Here is a 24,390-nt window from a genome sequence, read left to right on the forward strand (position 1 = left end):
AACTAAATTATTGAAGACAATGTTAATCAGACAAAATCTTGATTTAACAATCTCATTCTAATAAAATGTCAGCCTATAATACCTGTGAGGCCATTGTCTCTATACTTTGTAGAATTTCCTATGTCAGGTGTCCAAAAACAAAAATTCAATGTGTCTACAATAAAAATCCAATCAATAGCCCAAGGGTGGTCAGTAGGTTTAGGGTGTAGGTCATGTTGGAAAAACTCGCTTGGAGTAAATTCACATAATACTATATCTGCTACAATCTATCAATATATCTATATGTCATATAGATACATTAAAAAAACATGAAAACAAATCACCATTATCTACAGTTTTTGAACATAGTTCTCTTGACACAACTTATACATATAAGTGTTTATATTATTCATAGAAGGCTTGAAATTTATTTTAATTTTCTTGCATATTTTTTACAACTTATATATTATTTTAACTTTAACTAATTGCACAAAATACAGCATTCCAAATTTATTTCCATCCCAAATATTTGCTCAAACAATTATCCTTCTATTGATGCTACCTTTTCCACAAAACGGGCCATAGTATATACGGAAACGTTTTTCGAGCACATGTCGTACGCTCTCCCTAGGTTTGTTTTACACTTAAATTGTGTTTTACTGCCATAGAGGGTTGTTGGCTTCTGATGTCCCTTTCAGAGGACCGACAAATCTATGATCCCCAAAAATGGACTAGCATACGTCACCATTATAAAGGATTCGGCGTATAAATTGGACGTCTGATCAGGATATATATCCCACCATTGAGTAGGTTCAAAGTTGTTATTTTTGCCGTTGATACAAAGAGGATTTTTACGAAATCAGATTAGTTTGTGTCCGAATAGAGGTCGAAATGTATTAAGATTTATGGGAACGATATATTTGTTAGGATTTGTTGGTGATAGCTCTATTTAAATGGTAATATATTGGAACTATTAAGTGGTTTATAAAAAGGGCAATGGTAAATGACTATATTTCTTGGGTGTGATTGAGGATTATCGAAAATGGGATCATCAAGCAAAATCGCCTATTCTCTGCTAGATCAGTAACCGTTAACCCATTATTTTAAAAGTTGGCGAGTAACACATATTTTATACATTTTGGTACTATTTAATTTTTTTCACATTGTGTCGTAGAATTTTATTTTCATCATTTTGTATCTCCGCATTCGTAGCAATATTATTATTATATTTATATCGATTCGTCGCCAAGGAATGAAATATTTGTTCAATACAGAAAAGAAGATTTGTTGCCTTTATCTGTTTAATATCAGGTATTAATTGAACGAAGAAAACGTCTGGATGATATAAACGAATTGCGATATCTCACCGCAAACGAGTCACATTTGAAACGGAGCAGAAAGTATAAAGTGAGGAAAGATACAATACATGTGATAAGGCGAAAAGATGGCGATAAGTCCCTCTGATTTAAACACATCTTTATCACAAAACAGGCATTTCAAGTATTATACTGATATAAGGTAACATCTGTCAATATTACATTCAGGTTTTCGGTAGATTTCTTGAAGAATTTGAAGTGTTCGAAGTGATACAATACTTTGAGAAATAAATTTTCCGATTTACATATAATAAATTAGTAATATATATATATATATATATATATATATATATACATATCCTAGTAAATATATAGAAAAATATTTTAAATACAATACAATGCAATATATTTAATTATTTTGCAGTAGCATTATTATTAAGTAATGAGTACAATAAAAAGAATTATTCATATCCATAATTCTAACCAATTTTATATTGAAAGTAATTTCAATATGCATTCTAATATATATAATTCAGTATTATTGCGTAATTATTTTGTGTGGAGTATACAGGATTAATTTCTACTAATTTTTTTTTCTTATAAAACAATCAAGTATTTAAATTATTATGACTTATGACAAAACTTTCGAACAAACTTAAGAATATTTTTATTAACGGAGGTCCTCTCAAATTCGACCGATTTTAAAATGATTAAATTCAATGCTCAACAAATAGTCCTAATTCTTTAAAACCTGTGTGAGGCACTTGTGTCATTATTTTTGACTGTAGTCTTAAAAATATTATTGACGATTACAGAACGTAATCGAAAGCTTAAATAAACAAAATTAATAAAAATCAACCACAATAACCAAAAAATTGTCACACTCGGGTAACACAATGGCGGGGCACAGAGGTCCAATTTGACTGAGCAATTATATTGTAAAATCCAAACCAAATTATATCACAATAAAGACACATATTAATCAAATATTTATCTGACAATAATTTATTATTGAAGAAATGTTTTTTTTTTGCTGTTTTTCAAAAATTTGTCACCTAGTTCTTACTACACCATAGGCGGCGTAAAATGGAACAGCCATAAAAAACAGATAATATGTCTTATTTATATAATATAAATTTCATAGGTACATATTTACACTGTATATAGTTTCGAAAGAAATAATTATAGCAACGTCGTAGGAATCAAGGTGATGGCTGGTTATATAACTTTTTCCCTCTACTTTCAAATACTGCTGTTAAAAAATTCTTAGCATTACTTGTTTTTGAGATATCGATGGTGGACTTTTTTGTTTGTGTGTGTGTACATGTAACAGTTGTGAAGTGATAAGGCACGTACGTATCATTTTTATTAAAAGCGAACGCAATAAATAATTCCTTCAGCACCGGGGCGCAGCAGAGACGTTGCAATATAACGATATCTGTAAACATATTACTGCACATTGTTCGCATCAGTTATTATTTCCCACTCCTGGTGTGGGGGGTAAGTTCTCCTTTCGCCAGAAACATCTAACAACCGCCCTTCGTATATCAGAGACACTTCGGTTATAAATAAGCGTTGCTAGCGATACATTTTCTGAACGGGTGAACATCGACCGAGATAAAACAGATTATTGTGAACGAGGCCCCCTGGCTGGTAATAAGTCAATCGATAAATTACACAATGCCGTTGATGTTATTGCAGATGCAGAGATTGGGAAATATGAAACACGGCGGTTTGATTTTGAAACTGATTTTAGAATTTAGGAAAAGAACTTTGTTAGGAACAAAAAGAGGGCTGATATTAAAAATTATGAGATTGTAAATGGCTATTATTCAATCAAAATAAAGTTAAAATGATTAAAGAGGCAATTCTCCGGAAAAATAGACTATAACATAGCGTTGTTATGGCAATACATATACGGTGGAGCGATTAAGACAAAATATAGAACTTCTTAATCTCTATTTGCTATAGACTGTAGCCTATAGTGATTATATAATACTATTATTTTCATATATTTTTACTCTATTTGTGATAATGAGCTTTCTAGTCAGTTAAAATACCTTCCTCTACAAAAATGCAGTTTTTACATTTAATCGCATTAACCCAGCCAAACATGCACGATTTCTGTTGTCGTTTGCTGGTGACCCAGTGTAAATATTTTTAATGAATGCCCATTGTAAAAGTTGATGAATCGTCATGTGCAACCTTGTGTAAAATCAACACGTACTATAAAAAATAGATAAAAACGTTTGCAAGTGCAAATAATACTCTGAAAAAAAAGACACAACTTAGATCTATAAAGCGATTGTGGAAATGCTAAGTCATAGGTTAATCCAGTCTATTAATGCTTTCATAATATAATTTATAGTAGTAAAAAAATTTAGATAAAAATATATAATGGTATCATTGTAATGGATTTAGTAGGACCCTGAAATTTAATCAATTTTATCAAGATATGTACGTATTATATTGCACCGAGATATCATTTCGTAATAATACGTTGTCATAATTGAAAATATCTCGAGGCATGTATGTCACTTTACGATATATATCATATATCAAATTATTATATTCTTATGGAAAATATTGGTAAATGAACTACATGTAATATAATATTGAATGGGATATTGATGATTAACAGAGATCAAATTTGAAACTATTAGTTGAACTACCTTGAAAGTAATTAGATGATTAACTATTCTTTTTTTTACTCCCACAACAAATTATAATGAATCATAGCTAAAACTTGAATTAGAAATCATCGTTGAATATTTTTCTTACATATTGAGTTATTTATGCACTAAAGAATTAGGAAGATATTGATATTTCTGACATTATTCATATATTTTCTTCTAAGAGTAGACCATGGGGCTTCATGGTAAAAATGTGGGTCAGCGACCAGGCTCTGTATCTACCTTGGCCAGCTGCATATCAAGCAGTGAATATCAGATTTTCACTTGCTATTATTGATATCAAATATGATTATAAGTGAAAATAGCCATTTGGGGAGTTGCTGCAACGTATATTCACATATTAAGTCTAATATAATCTCATCAGAAATAGAATGGTCAATCGCTGGGTAGACTTAAATTAAAGTATGTACTCGTACAATCACATTCTGATTTTTCTTCAAAAAATCAAATATAACTGTTTCAAATCCTTTACATTGCTGTAATAAAGATTTTATTAAAATTCTGTATGTGTTGGATGTTGGCAATAATATTAATATTGGTCAATATGCCATAATTTTTTAGTAAAATATTTATATAAATAGCAATCAGTACTTGACTAATTGTTGTGCTAAATTTTTCAACAACTTAGTTTTTTATAGATGGCAAAATAAATGGTTATTTCTTTGACAAATTTATTGCTGATGATTCTTTTATTTAAGCAGCTATTTTAGGTAAGGAGTGTTTTTACTCAACAACAATTTACTAATAATATGTCTAAGTAAAAATTATCGACTATGAAATTTCGATATCTTCCTTCGAATCCACAGTGAAGCCCAAAACAACGCAATAACTAAATTTCATGTCATAATATTTATCCAATTCAGGAAAACGTAAACACCAAACAATTTTTTTCGTAATCCAATTGTGTTAAGTGCTTCGCTTTGTTATAATATTTTTCCTGTCGGCAGCAAACATTTCTTCTGCGGTCTGGCGTACTATTCGAATATAAAATTAAACGATATCATATTATTTCCGACGAGATTGTGTTTAACAAATGGTCGAACATAATGATTTTTCATTTAATGCGCCGCCGACCGTGCTACATTGTTTGCGTTGCGATTTTGCACCGAGATGAACATAAAAATGAAATGATATAATGTACAAATCATTTCTCCTGTCAGTTGCAATATTTGTCGAATATATGTTACGGCCTACTGCAAATGATATATGAGAATAATCAGTAGTAAAATAGTATTTTTTAAAACAATTGGGTTTATGTAAAATTAAAAGGTCTGAATAACTAGAAGGATATAATGGCTTTTTTATTACTCCTATATAGGTCAATCATAAACATTACACCACATGGACTGCTAGTCCTTATATGTTTTGCGCTGTATATAGTGCTCAAACATAGAAGGTAGTGTGACCTCACTAGCTGAGCGAACGTTGCCGACAATCACGGAACTCTCCTGATTGACCAAATGTCATATGATATATATTACGTGTCCAACATAGACCTTATAATATATAAACCTATATTAACAGGTGGATTCGATTTTGAGTACATTTATTTCACAGGAAAAATATTATTAACATAATTTCTTACAAAAATATCAGCTATCACAATTGCCATTATATTATTCCAATAAAACTCACAGATAATATTTGAATTAAATTAACTATTATGATAAATATTTTAATATTTGCGCTCGACTAGCAGTCTATGTAGTATAAGGTCTATGAGGTCAATTCACAATTGCATAAGTTTATGTAAGATATGATGAACTAGGTCTAAATAACAACTTCCCGAAGAAAAAGAAAACTATGTTTTTGCTAAAAAAATCCAGTTTATTTTTTTATATCTCAACGTTTTATGTCAATCTAAATCATTTAATACAAATATTGAAAATATCAGATATGTGCATATACGAGCAATTATGTGATCCAAAATTTGACCTTTTATCAACTTTGACCATTTACTTAAAAACTGCTGCATCGATTTCAAAAAGTTAAAGGTCATTTGATAAAATGAGATAAGAACTCAAAATCAATTAGTTTTGCGGAAGATATAATGATTTCTTGTAATTGCAGATAAGTGCAAAAATTTTCGCGCCGATTTTGATAATTTAAAATTTGTTCGAAAGATGGCGGTTGGGAATAGTGCTGACTACTTTTTGGTAAAGATTGACCAGATCATCAATTTGTAATTAATCATGGATAAATTGTTTGGGATTAGTTCGTGGATTGAACTGTAGATGTTCGAACTCCTTCATTAAAATTTAAAGAAAATAAATTTCAACTTCATTTTATACATATCGGGAAATTCAGCAACTAACCTAAAGGAAAAATGCCATTCATGCCTAATTTATATTTTAATTATTTTCAACTTTAGTAAATTTTTAAACTTGACAAGTAAATGATAACATAGTGCGCGTGTTATATCAGAATTATATTTATAGTCTACTCTTAGAAAAAATATCAATAATGTCAGAAATATCAATATCTTCCTAATTGTTTAGTGAATAAATAACTCAACATGTAAGAAAAATATTCAACTACGATTTCTAATTCAAGTTTTAGCTATGATTATCATCTACGATATCACTAATTCTGTTTAATATTTTTCCAGGTATCTTATATATTAATATGTTTTCTTGATTTTTATTCAATTTGTATATTTTTCAATACACACATTGCCAATAAATTGATTTGTGTTCATATTTCATTAATAAGTATTGTAATAATTATGACAATGCTACAAGACTTTTTTCGTGAAACATAAATTGGAATCAAATAATAATTTTCCAAATTTCAAGGCTTTGCACTTGATTCCATAAACTAGTTTTATATTTCATATAATTTTTCCTTACTGATCATTACTGTACATCAAAAATCTGGCTCCCCCCGACTGAACCCTTGTTCGAACTATTATTACCAGTCGTAAGAAAATAATTCGAGGCGAACTGCTCCAGAAGCAATATTGCTAATAGGATTATATTTAGTGAGGCAGAATACGGCGATCAATTAGAAGTGACCGTCTAGGGGCACCTATGATTAATGTACAATTACTGTTGTTATTTATGGCCAGAGTCGGATCGGAAGTCTGCCCCTTTATAAATCATTCAGGACTCGACACTCGGCTCTTTGGGTAATAGTTCTGCTTTGACGGAATGGAAAGGAATGGCGTGGGACGGCGACTTACATAGCAGAAATCCAATTTCCATATAGAGCAGAATTTGGTGCAGGAGATAAAATAACAATATGCAGGTTCTAGGAGTTTATATATCTGCATCGAGAAATATTTAGAATCTGCATTCAGTGGTCATATCAATAGCTTTATTTAATTGAATTTCCAGGTAAGATTATATAAGATTTCCTGGATGCTCTACACCCTATTATGTATGAACTATGCACAAACAATTAAAAAAAGTATTCTTTAATCATTTATAATAATTTTAGGTTTTTCTATTTTATTTATAAAATGATACGTTCATTAATCGTTAAAATATGTGCCAATAATTATTAGGATTTTAATAAGAAAATATAAGTTTTGACGAACAAGTAATAGGTTTCGCCTAAGAAGGTATACAAGTGGAAAAATCAATTTATCAGTATCATATCAGTATTTTATGTAGATGCTATTTTTTATATACACAGACATATATGTATATATGTAGGGTAGTCCTTAATATGGACATTTTCGAATTTCCTTGCACTCAAGGGCTCAAATGGTTCCAAATTGATAAAAAACAATTCTCTGAAAGTTTTAACTCTTATTATTAACTCTAACATAGTTTGCATTCCAACCAAAGTTTATTGGTTGTTCTTCTTAAGTAAATACTTATTTCAAGAATAATATCAAATTTTTGTTGTAAATTATTTTGTTTATGATCTGAATACAATACAATTTTATTCTTAAAATTATGATTCACTTGTAGCTAAGTTATAAAACAAATTGAATTTTACCCATGTTATATATATATATATATATATATATATATATAATTATATTTTTCTGAAGCAACGACCTCCATTTAAAAAAATGCTTTACTTAATTTCTAAGTATAATTAAGACGACGTTTAGGAAATATGGGATCTCTATTTTCAGAAATTGCTAAAACCAAATAAAATTAAAAAACGAAAGCTATCTAATTGAAACTGAAATAACAATATAACAAAACTGATTAAAAATTAGTTATAAAATTATCCAATTGAATTTTCCAATTTTAAACTTTTTTAGATACTCATTACTTGATAGCCAAACTTCATATTTTTCCATTAAAATCGTTATAATTCTTAACACAAAATTTTTCTAAAAAAATGTATTATTTTTTAATATAAAACTTTTTTTAATAAATTACATATAAAAATATAAAAAATAAAAGAATACAAACATAAAACCCCGAAGGAATTTCATTACTTCATTCGCAGAGTTTGGTGAAGACTTTTCACTATTTGAATTTTTATTTCTGTTCATATTACGACTATTTCTATTGACATCAACTAAGAATAAATAATTATAAGTTTTAAAATTAATATTGCAGTAAAGTTTTTCCGTGACTGAATAATAAAGGCTTTGGTCTTGCATCCTAGCTAGCCAGGTTCTATTTTTGTCTCGTATTGTGTATTATCAAGTGATCAGTTTTTGCTCGGGGATCTAAATATGATTTTAAGTAAATTTAGATTTTTGGGGCATTGCTATCTCACTTCTTATCACATGAAATCTAGAAAAAATCTAATAATATTTGCATTACAAAGAATATGGGACAACTACAAATTAAATCACAATAGTTCATATAGAACAGATATTATAGCAAAAACTATAATTTTTTTAAAATACCAATTTAAGAAGGATTTGACGTAGGGTGTAATTCAATGTATTAACGTTCTATATAAAAAATATCACTAAACAATTAGTCTTAAATTATGTATTTTAAAATTTCACATAGATTTGAGTATTAACCCTTTCCACTCTCGAATTGTTAAAATAATACGTATTTTGTCTCCAGAGCGGCGGTATCCGAGTGGAAAGGGTTAAGATTTTTGAAAAAAACATATAATAAAATAAAAAAAAATGAGTTTATATATTATCTATTTGATGTGATATAAAAAAACTAAAAAAGTATTGTAATAAAGTATGAAAGCCATGTATTAATTGTTAAATATTGTAAAAAAGTATCAAAGTCATATAATATTTTTAAAATTTAAACCAAAAATATATGTAATAAAATTACATGTGCTTATAGTCACATACGAACAAGTAGATAAATATTACTACATATATAATTCAATGGCAATTCTGTTTATATTACGAATTCTCGTCATACCCAGCCTCATATTTCTGTTCAAGGGGATGACTGGGTGTACAAGGCAATACTCGTATATTGAAATACGTTTGGAATATGTACACCGACCTACTCAAGTTAATATTTGATCATGCAAAACATAAACTGTACAGAACTCAGCAGACTAGATGCAATATTGTCAATAATAACATTATGGCAACTGCTGTAATATCATTTATCATGTATGTGGAATTGTTATACAATAATTGTAACTAGATATTAGTAGTTACATGTTACAGTTAATTTATATTAGAAATTATGGCTATGTATTTTAATATCAAGTTCCTAAGAAAAATAATTAACCAAATTATCCAATCTTAAAATTTCCAAACTAAAATTAAGAATTTCTATTCTCGTGTGCATTTTAGCGTATCCTGGCCAATAAATTCAAGCTCCAAGCAGTCTATTCTCTTAGAACTCTTCCGCATAGTTTGAAACTTTTTCAAAGTGCTCTTTCATAAACAACATTCATCATAAAAGTAATTACAACCTCCTGTATTCATTATATGTGTACTGTTCATAAGTACTCCCAGTCGTTGAGTTTTGTGAGAAGATTTTGCACATGTATTAGACTATGATATGGGATAAGTTTGGCTTCAGAGTATACTATCATTTATCTTGTAGCATATGCGTGAACACAAGAGGACTGCTATAGCCTTTTGCTCTCTTGTCATTTTGCTTACTAATAAATTATAAGCAGTTTATATCGAAAGCAATTCATATGGATTATATTAAATAGAATAATAAACTAGTGGTAGATGGCGCTCAGTATTCACAACTTTCCATGCTTTCCACGTTAATATAGTTTTTTAATCAGTGGCAATAAGTGAGAAAATATTTTTAGGCAAAACATATATTACAGCTATTCAAAGAATGAGATTGTATCGCCAGCGAAAAAGTAAAAAAAATCCCATCAGCCATTGAATGTATGTTAATTTTAATTACAAGAAGTTCTTCAAACACAATTAATACATGACGAGTGAAGTTGCAAAAACAGTATTTGTTAAGGCGTTGTTTATCATAATCCACTGTGTGAAGGAATATTATAGAAGTTATTAATCAGAAATTACTTCATTTCTCTAATGAAGGTTCATTTCTAAATGCTAATTACAATGACACACCGATCTTGTCATATTTAAAGTGTAAAGCTATACTTATACACATTATATAAATGTGTATAATGGTTGATATAAAAGTAGCCAAGATCTATTACAATACGATAAACGACTTTAATATAATTACCTATCTTACCGTACGATACCTAAGACCATCAGTTCCTACATTTATATGTAATATCTATTACGCTTCATGATTATTTGCTATTAACCTATTATATGTAACATATACCCTACATATATTTTTACCTCTTACAAACCTTATATTCTACCATTTACACGCTATATTTTAATCTTATCTATTATCTATTGTCTCTACCGTATACCTCTATTGTCATCGCTTCGTCATTATTTTCCATTAACCTACCTACCTATTATATATAACATACACCCTATATATCTTTTTACTCCTTACAAACCTTATATACTACCATTTACATGCTATATTTTAATCTTATGTTTTATCTATTGTCTCTACGGTATACTCTATTGTCTATCGCCCACACCGGGAATTGAACCCGGGACCACCGCGTGACAGTCGAGCGCCTTGACCACTACTCTATTGGGTCCCCCACAAATAATATATTAAGAGACGCACTGTTCTTCCGCGGTACCTTTACCTATTAATTAAGTAATTAATACTAAGGTGACGCGACGACACGCGGAAAAACGCGACCAATCTCAGCGCCACGGTGGTGTATTGGTTAAGGTCGTTGCGTGCCACGCAGAGGGCTCGGGTTCGATTCTCGGTAGGGTTCGGAAAAATTAGCGTTTAAGAAAAATTATAGGCGTAAGATAAGAAATAATATTGGGCGTATTATGTATATAGGGTCGTAGGCGTATTAGGCGTAGTATATAGTTAGTTATAAGGCGTACAACATAGAATTTAAGGTTTAATAGGCATACGTGAATATGGTATAGGTATCTTATAAGTAATATATGTTATATGATAATCGTTAGCACAATTTTGATACGAGTACTGTATAAAATTTTACATTTTTATCCTTATAACAACTCTTTAAATATTATTTTGTTCAAGACAAATAAAGTACGTGGCATACCTCAACATTTGATTTTTGCATTTGGTTTTGTATTGTTGCACTAAAAAAACAAAAATAAATTTTGCTTAAAAATACAATTTATATTTTTTTTTACCAATATAAAAGTATTTACCAATATACATGTGCAGGGTTGTCCCAGTACTCAACCAACATGTTCGTCTGTATGTCTGTTCGTTACGTTTTTTTTGATAAATTTATGAAATAAACATTATAAGAGCCATGCAAATTTTTAATGCCATTATAAATATATAATTTATAATTTATTATTATATAAATGTGTATAATGGTCGACACTAATAAATGTGTGCACCACGAGTGTTACCATATTATTAATAAACATTGCTCAAAACCGTCATATGATGTATTTATTTTTACTTAAATGCCATCTTGTACAGTAGCAAATAAGTTTTACTTAAATCGCGTGTGAATCTTACGCGCACTCTTTTTTTAGCACACCTTGTACATATAAAGGCTAAAACTGAATATTGACGAATAACATTATTAAAATTAGATTTTTTTAATGTTTTCAAAAATTTCAAATTCAGAATGTTATTCAATTATGAAAACGCTGTTTTATACCACAGGACTTTCGTTACTTCCGTGTGTCGTTCCGGTGTCACTCCGGTGCCGTCCGGTTTCATTTAAATTCATTCATACTGCCAAAAGTAATAAATATATTTATAAAATAAATATATTTATATTTATTAAAATATTTTATATTTTGCTATCAGACTTTAACAAATATTTTCCTATATTACTTCTTAAATTGAACTTTTGATATAATTCAGGAACACATGTTCGTACAAACACGGTATTCAGCAGGGGTTTTTTAGAATTTCATACTTCAACGCAATATGTATGCGCTCAATCTACATAAATTGAAGCAAATTTATTACATAGAGTATTGCACCTTTATATGTAATATGAAAGTGCACCTATAAACATCAAAACATCTATTCAGTTGGCAGAAATATATGCGGAGACGTTTCTATAAGAAGTAATTCAGTTCACCTTGGTACTCATGTGTAATGAATTGAATAGTAAGAAGGGTTTGTCGTGTTTTACTCAAATCTAAAGCAGTTATATTATTCTAAATTAAATTTATTTTCATCTTATTTTTAACTTATCGTAGGGTAAGTTATTGTAATCGTCAGCAAATCGAAATTGACAATTTTTGCAGAACTTCACGTTGTGGAGGTTTCTGAACCTTTTGGCATATCTTAGAAAAAAATGGATGTGTTTGTATGTGTGGATACAATTTTTCGTCCACGTTTTCGGCCGCACAGATCAACCGATCTCAATGGTTCTAAAAATTTTGCTCCTTATTGATAGAGAGATGTGCTGATTAGTTATTGGCGAAGGCAGGTCCATTCATTCCAAAGATATGGAACCGACTTTGATGATCCAAAAAACATTCAATTTGTAATGAAGGTTAGATGGGGTGATTAGATTTTAGCAAAAGCAGGTCTAGCCGTTTTGGAGGTATTGGGGGGTTTTAGATTCGTAGAGTTTTAGATACGAAGATATGCAATGCTTTTGAGAGAACTGATTTGAATGATTCAAAAAACTTTCCGTTTGTGTTGACGAACACTTGCAGGAATTTGCCTTAAGACACGATGCCATACACCACTAGTAATTTTATTGTTTTATCTGTATCATTGAAATAGCAGTGGTGATTTTGCCATTTGACCCCCAATTTTGGCTTCAGATTCGTGTTCAGTGGTAAAAATCACATTGGACATCATATGCCGCACACCCAATACAGACAACTTGTATTTTTTTGGGGAACTGTGTTATTGTTTTTTTTTTATTTCTCAAACGTTCAATTTCGTTACGGGAAGTTCCAGGAATTAGGCTTAAGACACGATGCCTTGATTATTAAATTATGCATAAGTTAGTAATGTTTTAATTTTTAGTAAGTTTGAATAATGTTGTTCGGAGGTGGAGTTTAAGCATCCCTGTCGTGTTGACATAAGACTTGGGTTTATATATATATATATATATATATATATATATATGTGTGTGTGTGTCCGTGTGTTTGTATGTAGCAAAAGCGCCGTTATTAAGCTCTCTAATTGAGAGCTATTCATTTTCAAGTAGACACGATGTCGCGACATGTCACTTGTTTTCACAGGAGACGCGTGCGTTTACAAAGGAATTCGCCATGACATGAATTATTGCTCTAAAACGGTTAACAATAAGATTAATGGTCCACAGTTTAGTGAAAACGTAGTAGGAATATACCTAATAACTAACAAATTGAAAATAAACGAAGAAAAACATTAATTTGGACGTTGAAATTATTGCAGACAAAGCCAGAAGACGAAACTGACGAAGCTGATACAAATATTATGTTGTAAGTATATGTTAAAATATTTGTTAATACATACTTTACTTTTTTATTTTTCATTTTTTTTTATCATCCTTAGAAGGTAAATTTTATATTTATATTCCAATAAAATAGTTTTTATGTACACGCTCATCTTACGATAAAAACTTGACAGAAATTATGTTACAAGAAATTCTGGTGTTGTATGCACCGGACTCTACATCATAAAAGTTCTTAGGTTATACTTTCTAGAATCAAAACAAGCGATGATTTTTTAAATTAAATAAAGAAAAAAATCCATATATTTTGCAAAACAACTATCCTGTATAATAATAACCTGAATAGAAGAGAAAATGTATTCAAATGAAATCAAATGGTAATAGCAAATACACGCCAGGCTAATATTGTATAAGCTTGTAAATATAAAATTTTTAATTTCAATAATTTAATAACAAAAACTGTTGAATTTATAAGAAATAAAAATGATATTTATAGTTGAAACATATGGAATGTTTAATACAAAATTCATTTATAGAAAACAGTGCAAGATCTTTATATTTTTGCAATAAATAATACAAAAAATGCAACCAGTGGCAAAACAGATTAATCTGTTTCAACTATAAATATCAATTTTATTTTTTGTAAATTCAACGGATTTTGTTAATAAATGATTTAAATTAAAAATTCTATATTTAGTTATATGTTCCAACTTTAAATATCATCGTTATTTCTTATAAATTTTACGATTTTTGTTTATATTTTGTTTAAATTGGTCCATCATGTCTGTATCAATTGTATTTTATGTATCAAATATATAACTGAACTATGATTTTTAAAACGCATATTTTGATTATTTTTTAGCTCTATGATAACATTACAAAAAATACTGAATGAGCAAATCTCAATATTATTAATAAGTTAATTCTATAGGAAAGATAAAAATACTTCAAAACAACGAATACAAATTTAATATTCAATGCAAATTTATCAAAAATTAGCATGAGCGTTTTAGCTTTATAAGCTTCGCACTTTTCATAGCAAATAATACAAAAAATGCAATCAGAGGCAGAACACATTGTTCCACTAAGTATGTGTTTTGGAAATATATATCTAAAATATTTCTTATAATAAAGTTTCAAAAACTCATATTTTGTTTAATTGTTAGCTCTGTATTAACATTATATAATACTAAAAAAATCTGTTTTATCAAATTTTATGTTACGTTATACATTTAGTCTCTAAAAGCACAACGGTTTGCTATATCAGGCTGTATTTGTGTATTTCACACAATGTAAAAAACTTCTACCAGAAAAACGCTTATTTGAATTATTAATAAATACCTCACGTTCCAGATTACATCAATTTCCTACAACAAAAATATTCCTATCCCATAAAAATATACAGCATTAAGAATAATTCGTATTTATATTCCCGTTGCATTTGTTTACTATCCATTATTTAGAAACGGATCGGATGAAATCCATTCGATTTGTAAATCCGCGCTTCAGAAAAGCTTTCAGCGAAAATTGTCGGATTATTTTAATTGGAGGGATTCCTTCGATCATTCTATTTCTGCAGGTTGTCTCAATGTAGGAGCTTTCGATGTTATGATAGCAGGAGCTTTCTGTTCTCTCATTGAATAAATTCGCGAGGGCGGCCGATTGATACATTAGTGAATTAAAGGTGAGCCGGAATAAAGACGTTGCTGAGGATAAATGGATGGATTGAAGTGGTAAAAGATTTATGATTTTTCTCTGGATAAACAGGATTTAATAAATGATGTTTCCATTAAAAGAAACCACTTTAAATAATACCAAGGATATGCCTGAAATATTTACGACAATCCTGATAAAATAGTACAGTAGCAATTTAACCCTTTCCCGCAAATTGCAAGAAGGCGGCATCCGACTGGAAAAGGTAAATGTGGAAGAATATATTCCTTTATGCGGTCTAAGATGATTTTGTTATAAATGTAGATATCATTAACAATTAAAAAAAGATTTCTAAGTCTTAGCAAAAAAAAAAACATAGGTCTTGGTAATTTAGAATATTCAATTAAAAATGTATCAAGAAATCTTAATGTATCAAAAAAAATTTTTTTTTGCCAAAACTTTTGGTAAAACGCGATTTTTTATATCACACATATATGACTGACATGACCATATATCAAAACTATTTTTCTCCTTCTATCTAATTGCATATGTTAGACATATATGTCTCATGTAGACCTTTTTAGTGTCAGACACATGACTGACACGGCAATGAAAATATGCTATGCAAATACAGCAAATTTTGAAATGTTGCATTTTTATATTCTATTTGAACCCAAAGCAAAGATGGACATGCTACCATTAACTAATATGCATACAGCCAAGTGTAAAAATATGTTGTTTCTTATTTTCATGAAGTAGTAGAAATATTAGAAAAAACAGATATTATGACGAAAGTGTTGTGAATCACTGCTATAATTTGATAAATAATATAATTCTACGTTGAACATCAATAAAGTTCTGGTAAATTCTGTCGTCTGAAAAATTACATACGTCAAGAAACAGGTCATATTTAGTGTCCAGTCACAGTCAAAGAATTTTCTCATACAAATGCATCTCGAATGATTTAAATAATTACACTTAACTTAGAATTTGGACCAAGATCAAAAATAATTAATCACGACAGTTGGCTTTCAGTTTTTGAGTCGAAACCATCTTCAAAATGCAATCTTTCTATATTTTATGTAATAAAGTGTTAATTGTAGCAAACATCTATTATTTGATGGCAGCGGTGCGAATGAAATAAGTAAAATTATAGAATCTACAGCTTTGTTACCAATTATTATATATTTAATATTCTATTGATTATACTAGATAACATTAATAAAAAAAATTACCAAGTTTAAATCTCATTCATGCCCGTTTGTAATTATAACCGCCATTATAATTTTTCTTCGCCAAGTTCATGAATCGTAGAAAAAATAATAAAGTTTAACTCACCGTTGTATTCGAGTAGAGAGGATTCTGCAACAAAAAAAGTAAAAATTAACATTTAGAGTAATAGTAATAATAAATTAGAACACAAATGATTTACACATAAACTGATACTGTTCAACAGCACAAAAATTCGAAACCATCTGTTTTTAGTAAAATAGATTGGATACTCCTTAAATCATTAATTTTAACATAAATACAGCTATCTATATAATATAGCAGATTGCTAATGAAATTTATAATTTTACAGCATTGCTAATAAAATAAAAATTATAACTATTATTATTATATGACTGAAAATTCCAGTTAGCTCACTGGAGTATTTTTGCTTAAAATATAAATGACAATATCAAATCAATTTTATCAAATCAAATTGCAAAATTATTTCAAAAGTTTTATTTAACCCAACAATCTAAAAAAAATCTCAAGCTTAATTTTATAAATTATCTTACTTGTTAGATATTATAACAACATATAATAATAATAGTTATATTTTTTATTTTATTAGCAATGCTGTAAAATTATAAATTTCATTAGCAATCTGCTATATTATATAGATAGCTGTATTTATGTTAAAATTAATGATTTAAGGATAATAAAACATCAAACAAACATGCAAAAAAATTGTACATCTTACATTATTCAAATTTCCATTTTGATAAATATGGTCAATTTTAAACATATATAAAGCAAAAATATATAATAATTTGTCTGGAAAATATCAACGTAAAACCTGATTATTAGGTGTACCGGTTGAGTTGACCTACTACAACGAAACCTTTGACATCAAAGGTAAATCAGTACCTATAATAATGAATTTGTGAACTGAATCGGCAACTTGCTCGATTGTAACTACTATAAATCATGATTATTATAGGATGATCAGATTTAATCATAAAGTTATGCATTAGACAAAATTTCCTATTAGGAGGTATAGTATTATATGAAAATTCTAGTAGCAGTTTTAAGATTTGTTAACTAAGACAATGATATGCGCTTTCGGTGTAAATATTTTTAGAAGTCTTTCTACAATGTGTATTTTTTCACAGTATTAATTCCCAATTTCAAAATTAGAATTTTGTTCCAGACTATTAGCAAGCCTGCCTTTGTCTAATTTCTTTATTGGCCTATTAACATTAGGGGCCCCGTCTCGAAAATAATTACTTAGGCAAGATACCAATTCTTACTTAGATTCTGCTTAATGTGCAGTCATTAAACCTCACGACCTAATTTGAGTACATTAAATTGGTGTATTTCAGCGAGAACGGATATAATATTGCTTACTGTTTAATTACTTTTTGTAATTAATGTAATCCAATAGAACGAAGGAACCGATTGATTGTTCATTTATATTGGCAATTATTCTGCAAGCGACTGGAGTTGGCGGCGTCTAAGTCACTAAATTTCCGTTCTGCAATACAATTGATAGGGAAATCCATATTATCCAGCGGTACGTCGATTAAGTTTACTTGCTCGTCTTTACCACAGGTTCTAAACTTGTTCCAAACCCAAAAAAATGTTTCTTGAAATTACAACTTGGCTACGATAATCATAAATTTATTGGTCATTATTATCATAAACTAGATGGTAATGTCATAAAATGCAATGGAAAGTTATTGAAAGTTTTAAAAATGTTTCAAATTTGCACAATGAACATGAGCTTTATAATTAAAAATTCAAAATATCAATGAAATTTATTTATTTATCTAATTTTAAGCATAAAATACTGAAATATTATAACAATTTATAATATTTTAGACAATAAAATTCAATGACTTTTTAATAATAAAAAAAATATATATTTGTTCATATATAAAAATTTTGCACGACAAACATACGGCGTAAAATTTTTAAATTTAAAAGCGGAATTTGCTACGAAATTATTTGATCCCAATTCAAGAGTAAAATGTACTTGTATCATTGCAAAAATTCATAATATTAGAGAACAAAGTTTGTTTAATAGATAATAGAATGCAATGAATTTTGAAAACTCGCAATCCAAAATCGATTTTGACAATTTAAAAACCCTTCGAAAGACATTGGTTGAGAATTGTGCTGATTAGTTTTTTGGTAGAGATTAGCTAAGATTTAGAAAATCTTGTAATTATCTTGTAGAATTCTTTATTCGGTGATTTTTATGACACTTTTTTCGACGATAGATATCATGGTCTTATAGAACATACTAAAATATTACATTGGTTGAGAATCGTGCTGATTAGTTTTTAGTAGAGATTAGCCAAGATTAAAAAAAACTTGTAATTATCTTGTAGAATTTTTTATTCGGTGATTTTTATGAAACTTTTGTCGACGATATGGTCTTATAGAACATACTAAAATATTACATTGGTTGAGAATCGTGCTGATTAGTTTATGGTAAAGATTAGCCAAGATTAAGAAAATCTTGTAATTATCTTGTAGAATTTCTTATTCGGTGATTTTTATGAAACTTTTTTTGACGATAGATATCATGGTCTTATAGAACATACTAAAATATTACATTGATCGAGAAGCGTGCTGATTAGTTTTTAGTAAAAATTAGCCAAGATTAAGAAAATTTTGTAATTATCCTGTGGAATTTTTTATTCGGTAATTTTTATGAAACTTTTTTCGACGATAGATACCATGGTCTTCTAGAACATATTAAATATTACAGCCATACAAGTTTTTTTAATTTTGAAAATTCAGTAAATATTAAAAAAAAAACGAGTATTGTTTTTGTTATGTGTGTTAAACTTGGACCTTTTATCGACATTATCTTAAAAATGGCATAAGCGATTTTAAAAATTTAAAAGCCATTCGATGATACTTTGTAAGCACTCGCGTTAGTTGGTCTTTTGATACGATTGGCTGAGCCGTTTCTATAAAATTAGCAGTGAAGTGCAAAATATTTCGGCCGCGTGTTAGCCAAAAATTCTGATCAGATTTTGAAAATTCAAATACTGTTTAAAAGATATATTATTTGCAAATTGTACCGATAAGTTTTGGACATTTTTTTTTTAATCTTTACGATTAGTTAAGTTTAAGTCAAGTATCGTTTAATGCATAACTTACGGATAACAAACTCATACAAGCTCTTGAAGATGTCATGTTGCGTCCGATTATGTAAATTTATTATATATATATATATATATATATATATATATATATATCTTTCATCCCGCGACCCTGCATTTGACCCCTGAAAACAATTTTCATTTACTTCATATTGTTTTTCTACGAAATGAGTTCGTGACAAAAGCAGATTCGGAACAACAGGGGGTCGTACCGAAAGAAAATGGAGATGGATCACGTTTGATTTCCTGTGACGTACAAGAACTTCGCCCTGTGTAGGTACATACAAAGGTTTTCCTGGGATTTATATAAACGAATACCACACACACCACAATCGTAGAACCGATGGAATGCTCTCGATATATTATTGCCGATTCCTGAATCAGCAAGCTGCCGGCATTTTCGGTTATCGGAATTAACAATTAATGAACGCCATTTGTGTTTTACGAGCCTAAATTATTTGCAACGGACAGGTAGGAAATTATAGACCGTTACGATTTCTCTGGTGGAGCATGGAGGAGAAATTCGCTTAGGTATTCGGAAATTAAAATTGGAAAATTCGTTATGATGAGGTTTTTTTAGTTCTATAGCTATATTTTTTCAGTAATTAAAAGCAGTAATTGAAAAAAGCAATATCACGATTGCCAGAGATCGAGATTGGATCCTGATCGGATATGCAATAGGCACGGATAATTAGTTGTGATATTAAATAAGGAGATGGTTGACACATAATATGAAATTATAATAGATTTGTTTTCTTTGACATTAAAATATATTGAGATGACTAACACGTCTTTATCATTTACTAAATTCTAATTCAACATGTTCTTAAGAGGGTATTCTAGTGTAGAGCGATGAATTTTAGTTCATTTTAAAGTGTCGTAAAAGAAATCAATTAATGTTTTACCACTTGTTTATTAATATTATTAAAATACAAAATTAAAAAATAAAAAAGTTGAAAATTGTAAGGACTGCCAGTTGATGAAGTGGGTGGTCTCAAAAAATTGGCTCCTTAGTCTTGACATGATTTCAGCCCTCCTACCCATCAGAAATGCAAATAATAAGAAAATTATTCATCTACAATAATGTCGCAATCGCCCGAACTAGCGATGAGTAATAATTTTTTTTTACAAATTGGTGACTGTTTGAAAAAAAGTGTTTTTTTACTGTTTTTGTGAGTTTCTCGAATTTTTTAAAAATAGTAAAAGTTGGAATTTGGGGATAATCCAAGTTCAGGCTATAGATAGGTCTATAAACAGGACTCTCTGAACATGTTCAGGACTCTCTGAACACTTCAAGTGAATCGGTCGATTAAAACTCGAGAAATCGTATCAACAGTACTGAAAAAGTCAGTTCTGAGAAAAACGCATTTAGAGTTTTGCATGAAGCCGAACCAGTATGGAGACCGAGTCAGTAAAATGCCTATATCTCCGAAAATAATTCAAATTTTTAAAAACCTTCTCGTAACCATATTCTTAGATAAATAAACTTTGAAAATATGAAATAAAAAAAATCGATTTTTTTGAATTCCCACACTAGAATACCCCCTAAACTAACTTGGTTTTGTATGAGAGAAAATATTATATTTATATTTTATTATTAACTCGTGCCACCATAAATTTAAAACAAGAACAAGAATTACTTGTTGAATTATTCTGTCACCAATAATATTTTATTAATATGTGATTCAAATAGAAAGTAAGAAAACATTATTGAAGCAAAAAGTAAATTGATTTGCTTAATGTTAGTTGACATATTGAATATAATCATAAATAATTTGCTCGTTTATATGCGAACAGGTTTATCTAATAGCTATCAATTGTAATTTGTTTCTAATGATATATTATAGTACCTAACTGGTAATGGTAAAATAACATGTCTTACAAATATAATTTAATATTATTACAGTACTATATGGTGTAGATAATTCACAGTTCCATTTCAAATTACATTACAAAATTCGTATCGTGATCTATGGATACATCAATATATCATGTTTTATGTTATAAATACACTTTTGTCAAGGAAATAAGTGTTGTCAGAAATCTCGAGAACAAATATATAAAAATAACAACAGAAAAAATTACTGTTGACATCAGCACGAATATATCTTGTGCCTTTCATGGAAGATTAATGACTAAAGTTTGAAAACAAGATTCTAGGCTAAGCACATATTCCAACGTTAGTTTAATATTAAAATTAAACTTATAATAAGAATTATTTTTTCAAAAGTACTACACAGAAAAACTTAAAAAACCTCATGTCTATAAAATTAATTTTCAATAAAATCTTTTCAACAAACTTTTTATTGTTGCAACTTGCAACATTTATATACGAATTTAGTATAAAAACAGACAGTTAAATTACTTACGCTTAATTAATTATAAATAATTTTGCCAATATAAACAATATTTACCTTATGTATTATATTCTCAAATGCTGTTCAAATTTTAATTGCAAAAAAAAATATTCACGATTACACATTTTTTATGTCCAAGGTGCAAATATCCTGAAATCTAATTTAAATTGTTCATGTAAAATTATTAATATTAAGTAAATCTGATAAGTAGAATTTATGTTATTATGCCTTCTTAACGTTAATATATAAGCTTCATAAATCTTTAAAATGTGTTATAAAACTCTTTTAGTTTATCATTAGCCACGATCTAAAATATTATAGGTAGCATAATTGCTATGCTCGAAGGATCTTATTTAATGATTAGAGTTATTATTGTGTCAAGAAAATATTAAATACATTAATTATTTACACATTATATATAATTTTGAAAATCACAGTGATTGTAAAAAAATTAAAGTAATACTATTAATACGGAATAATCATATAATTCGATATCTATCTACATTCTGAGTAATGACTCATGATTAATAATAACCATTAAATTATCAAATTTTTTTATTTAGTGTAGTATATCAAAAATACTAACAAATAATTATAATCAAATTTGCTCATTATTTATTTGAAGAAATATCTGTCAAATTAACACTTTATATTCTAAATTGGTTATATTTTCAAATACAATATATGATGTATAAAATGTCAACAAAGTGCCAAAAATTAATTTTTAAAATGCAGTTGATACTTTGTATTTGTAAACACGACTATGAAGTAAATATACTGTTAGAAAAAAAATTTATAAGCACTGATAAGCTTAAACTACATAAAAAAACTTCAAAATTAATTTCATCTACATGTGAGCCTCCGTGGCGCAATCGGCTAGCGCGTTCGGAAAAAAAATTACATGAATTTTTAAATATTACGATTTATTAAAAACGTTAAAATGAATAATATTTATTTCCAGTTCAATTTTGTTTGTCCAATCTTCAGAAAACGCAGAAAATGGAAACATTCTTGCTCATTAAACACCGTGTAACCTGGTGGCAATCTGAAATTCACAAGCATGCCTTCAGCGCTTTGACATCTATGTGGATCCTAGATGGATTTCAGTTTGCTACTGACGCTCGGTGTGTACTGGGGGTTTTTCTCTTGCAAAAAACTATTTTCTAGTATTTTCTAACGATCTGCACGTAATTAAAATCTTAATAAATTAATGTGCAAAAGTTACTTCATATTTTTATTATATATATTACAATAATGATATATCAATAGAAAAAATATTGCTCTAACTCTAACCTTATACCAATTAGATGCAATTATTTCGATTCCTTTTATACACAGAAAAATAAAAAAAAATCGAAAATTATTGTTTTTATATGAGAACTTTATGACGTGTCATTATAAAAATGTCTGTAATGAACTTTTTTGCAATAAACTAATAAATTGCGAAGTATTTATTTAGAAAGTCTAAATTTTATGCTCAACAGATGCATACTGCTTCTGGAAAGCTTTCCCATAAGTATTTTCTCTGTTCAAGTTTACAGTTGTGCTTACAACGCTTTTATCATTGTTTTGATATAATTTGGTTTTGCTAATTAGCAGAATAAATTAAAATTCAATACTTCGTAATTCAACAATGATTTCATTAGACATCGATATTTTTGATACACTTATTGGTTTTTGTATAAAAAATCATAACACACTTAATCAACATTGGAGCTAATTTGCTCCAGTTCCCTTTCCCTTTATTTCAAGAAATGTCTCTGAAAATGATTTTGTATAGTCTAAAATATTTTTTGAGAAAGTATAAACTTTATTGCACTAAAATGCTCAAGACCACAAAGATGCATACTGCTCCTGGAGAGCTTTTCCATAAATATTTTCTTTGTTCAAGTTTACGGTTGTACTTACAACGCTTTTATTATTGTTTTGATATGATTTGGTTTCGCTAATTAGGCGGAATTAATTAAAAATCAATACTTTGTAATTCAACAAATGATTTAATTAGACATCGATATTTTTGATACACTTTTATGTTTTTGTATAAAAAAAATCAAGACTTAATATAAATCGGAGCTAGTTTTCTCCAGCTCCCTTTCCCTTTATCTCTGGTATTTATCTCTGAAAATGATTTTTCCCAGTCTGATTAATCATAACAGTAAGATGTGTTTCCAGTTTCCAC

The 24,390-nt window shown here is 28.7% G+C and overlaps 1 protein-coding gene across 1 annotated transcript in view; it reads right to left on the reverse strand.

The window, feature by feature from the left end:
* Window positions 1–24,390, reverse strand: part of LOC113370932 — a 244,730-nt gene that overhangs the window by 89,730 nt on the left and 130,610 nt on the right. The window contains exon 4 of the mRNA XM_026611602.1: window positions 16,808–16,831. Within this exon, the coding sequence (XP_026467387.1) occupies window positions 16,808–16,831 (24 nt within the window). The remainder of the gene's footprint in view (window positions 1–16,807; window positions 16,832–24,390) is intronic.

This window comes from Ctenocephalides felis, unplaced genomic scaffold, assembly GCF_003426905.1.
Source record: "Ctenocephalides felis isolate EL2017-DRISC unplaced genomic scaffold, ASM342690v1 CF-g0.4_SCAFFOLD_01492, whole genome shotgun sequence".
In the NCBI taxonomy this organism is placed as follows: domain Eukaryota; kingdom Metazoa; phylum Arthropoda; class Insecta; order Siphonaptera; family Pulicidae; genus Ctenocephalides; species Ctenocephalides felis.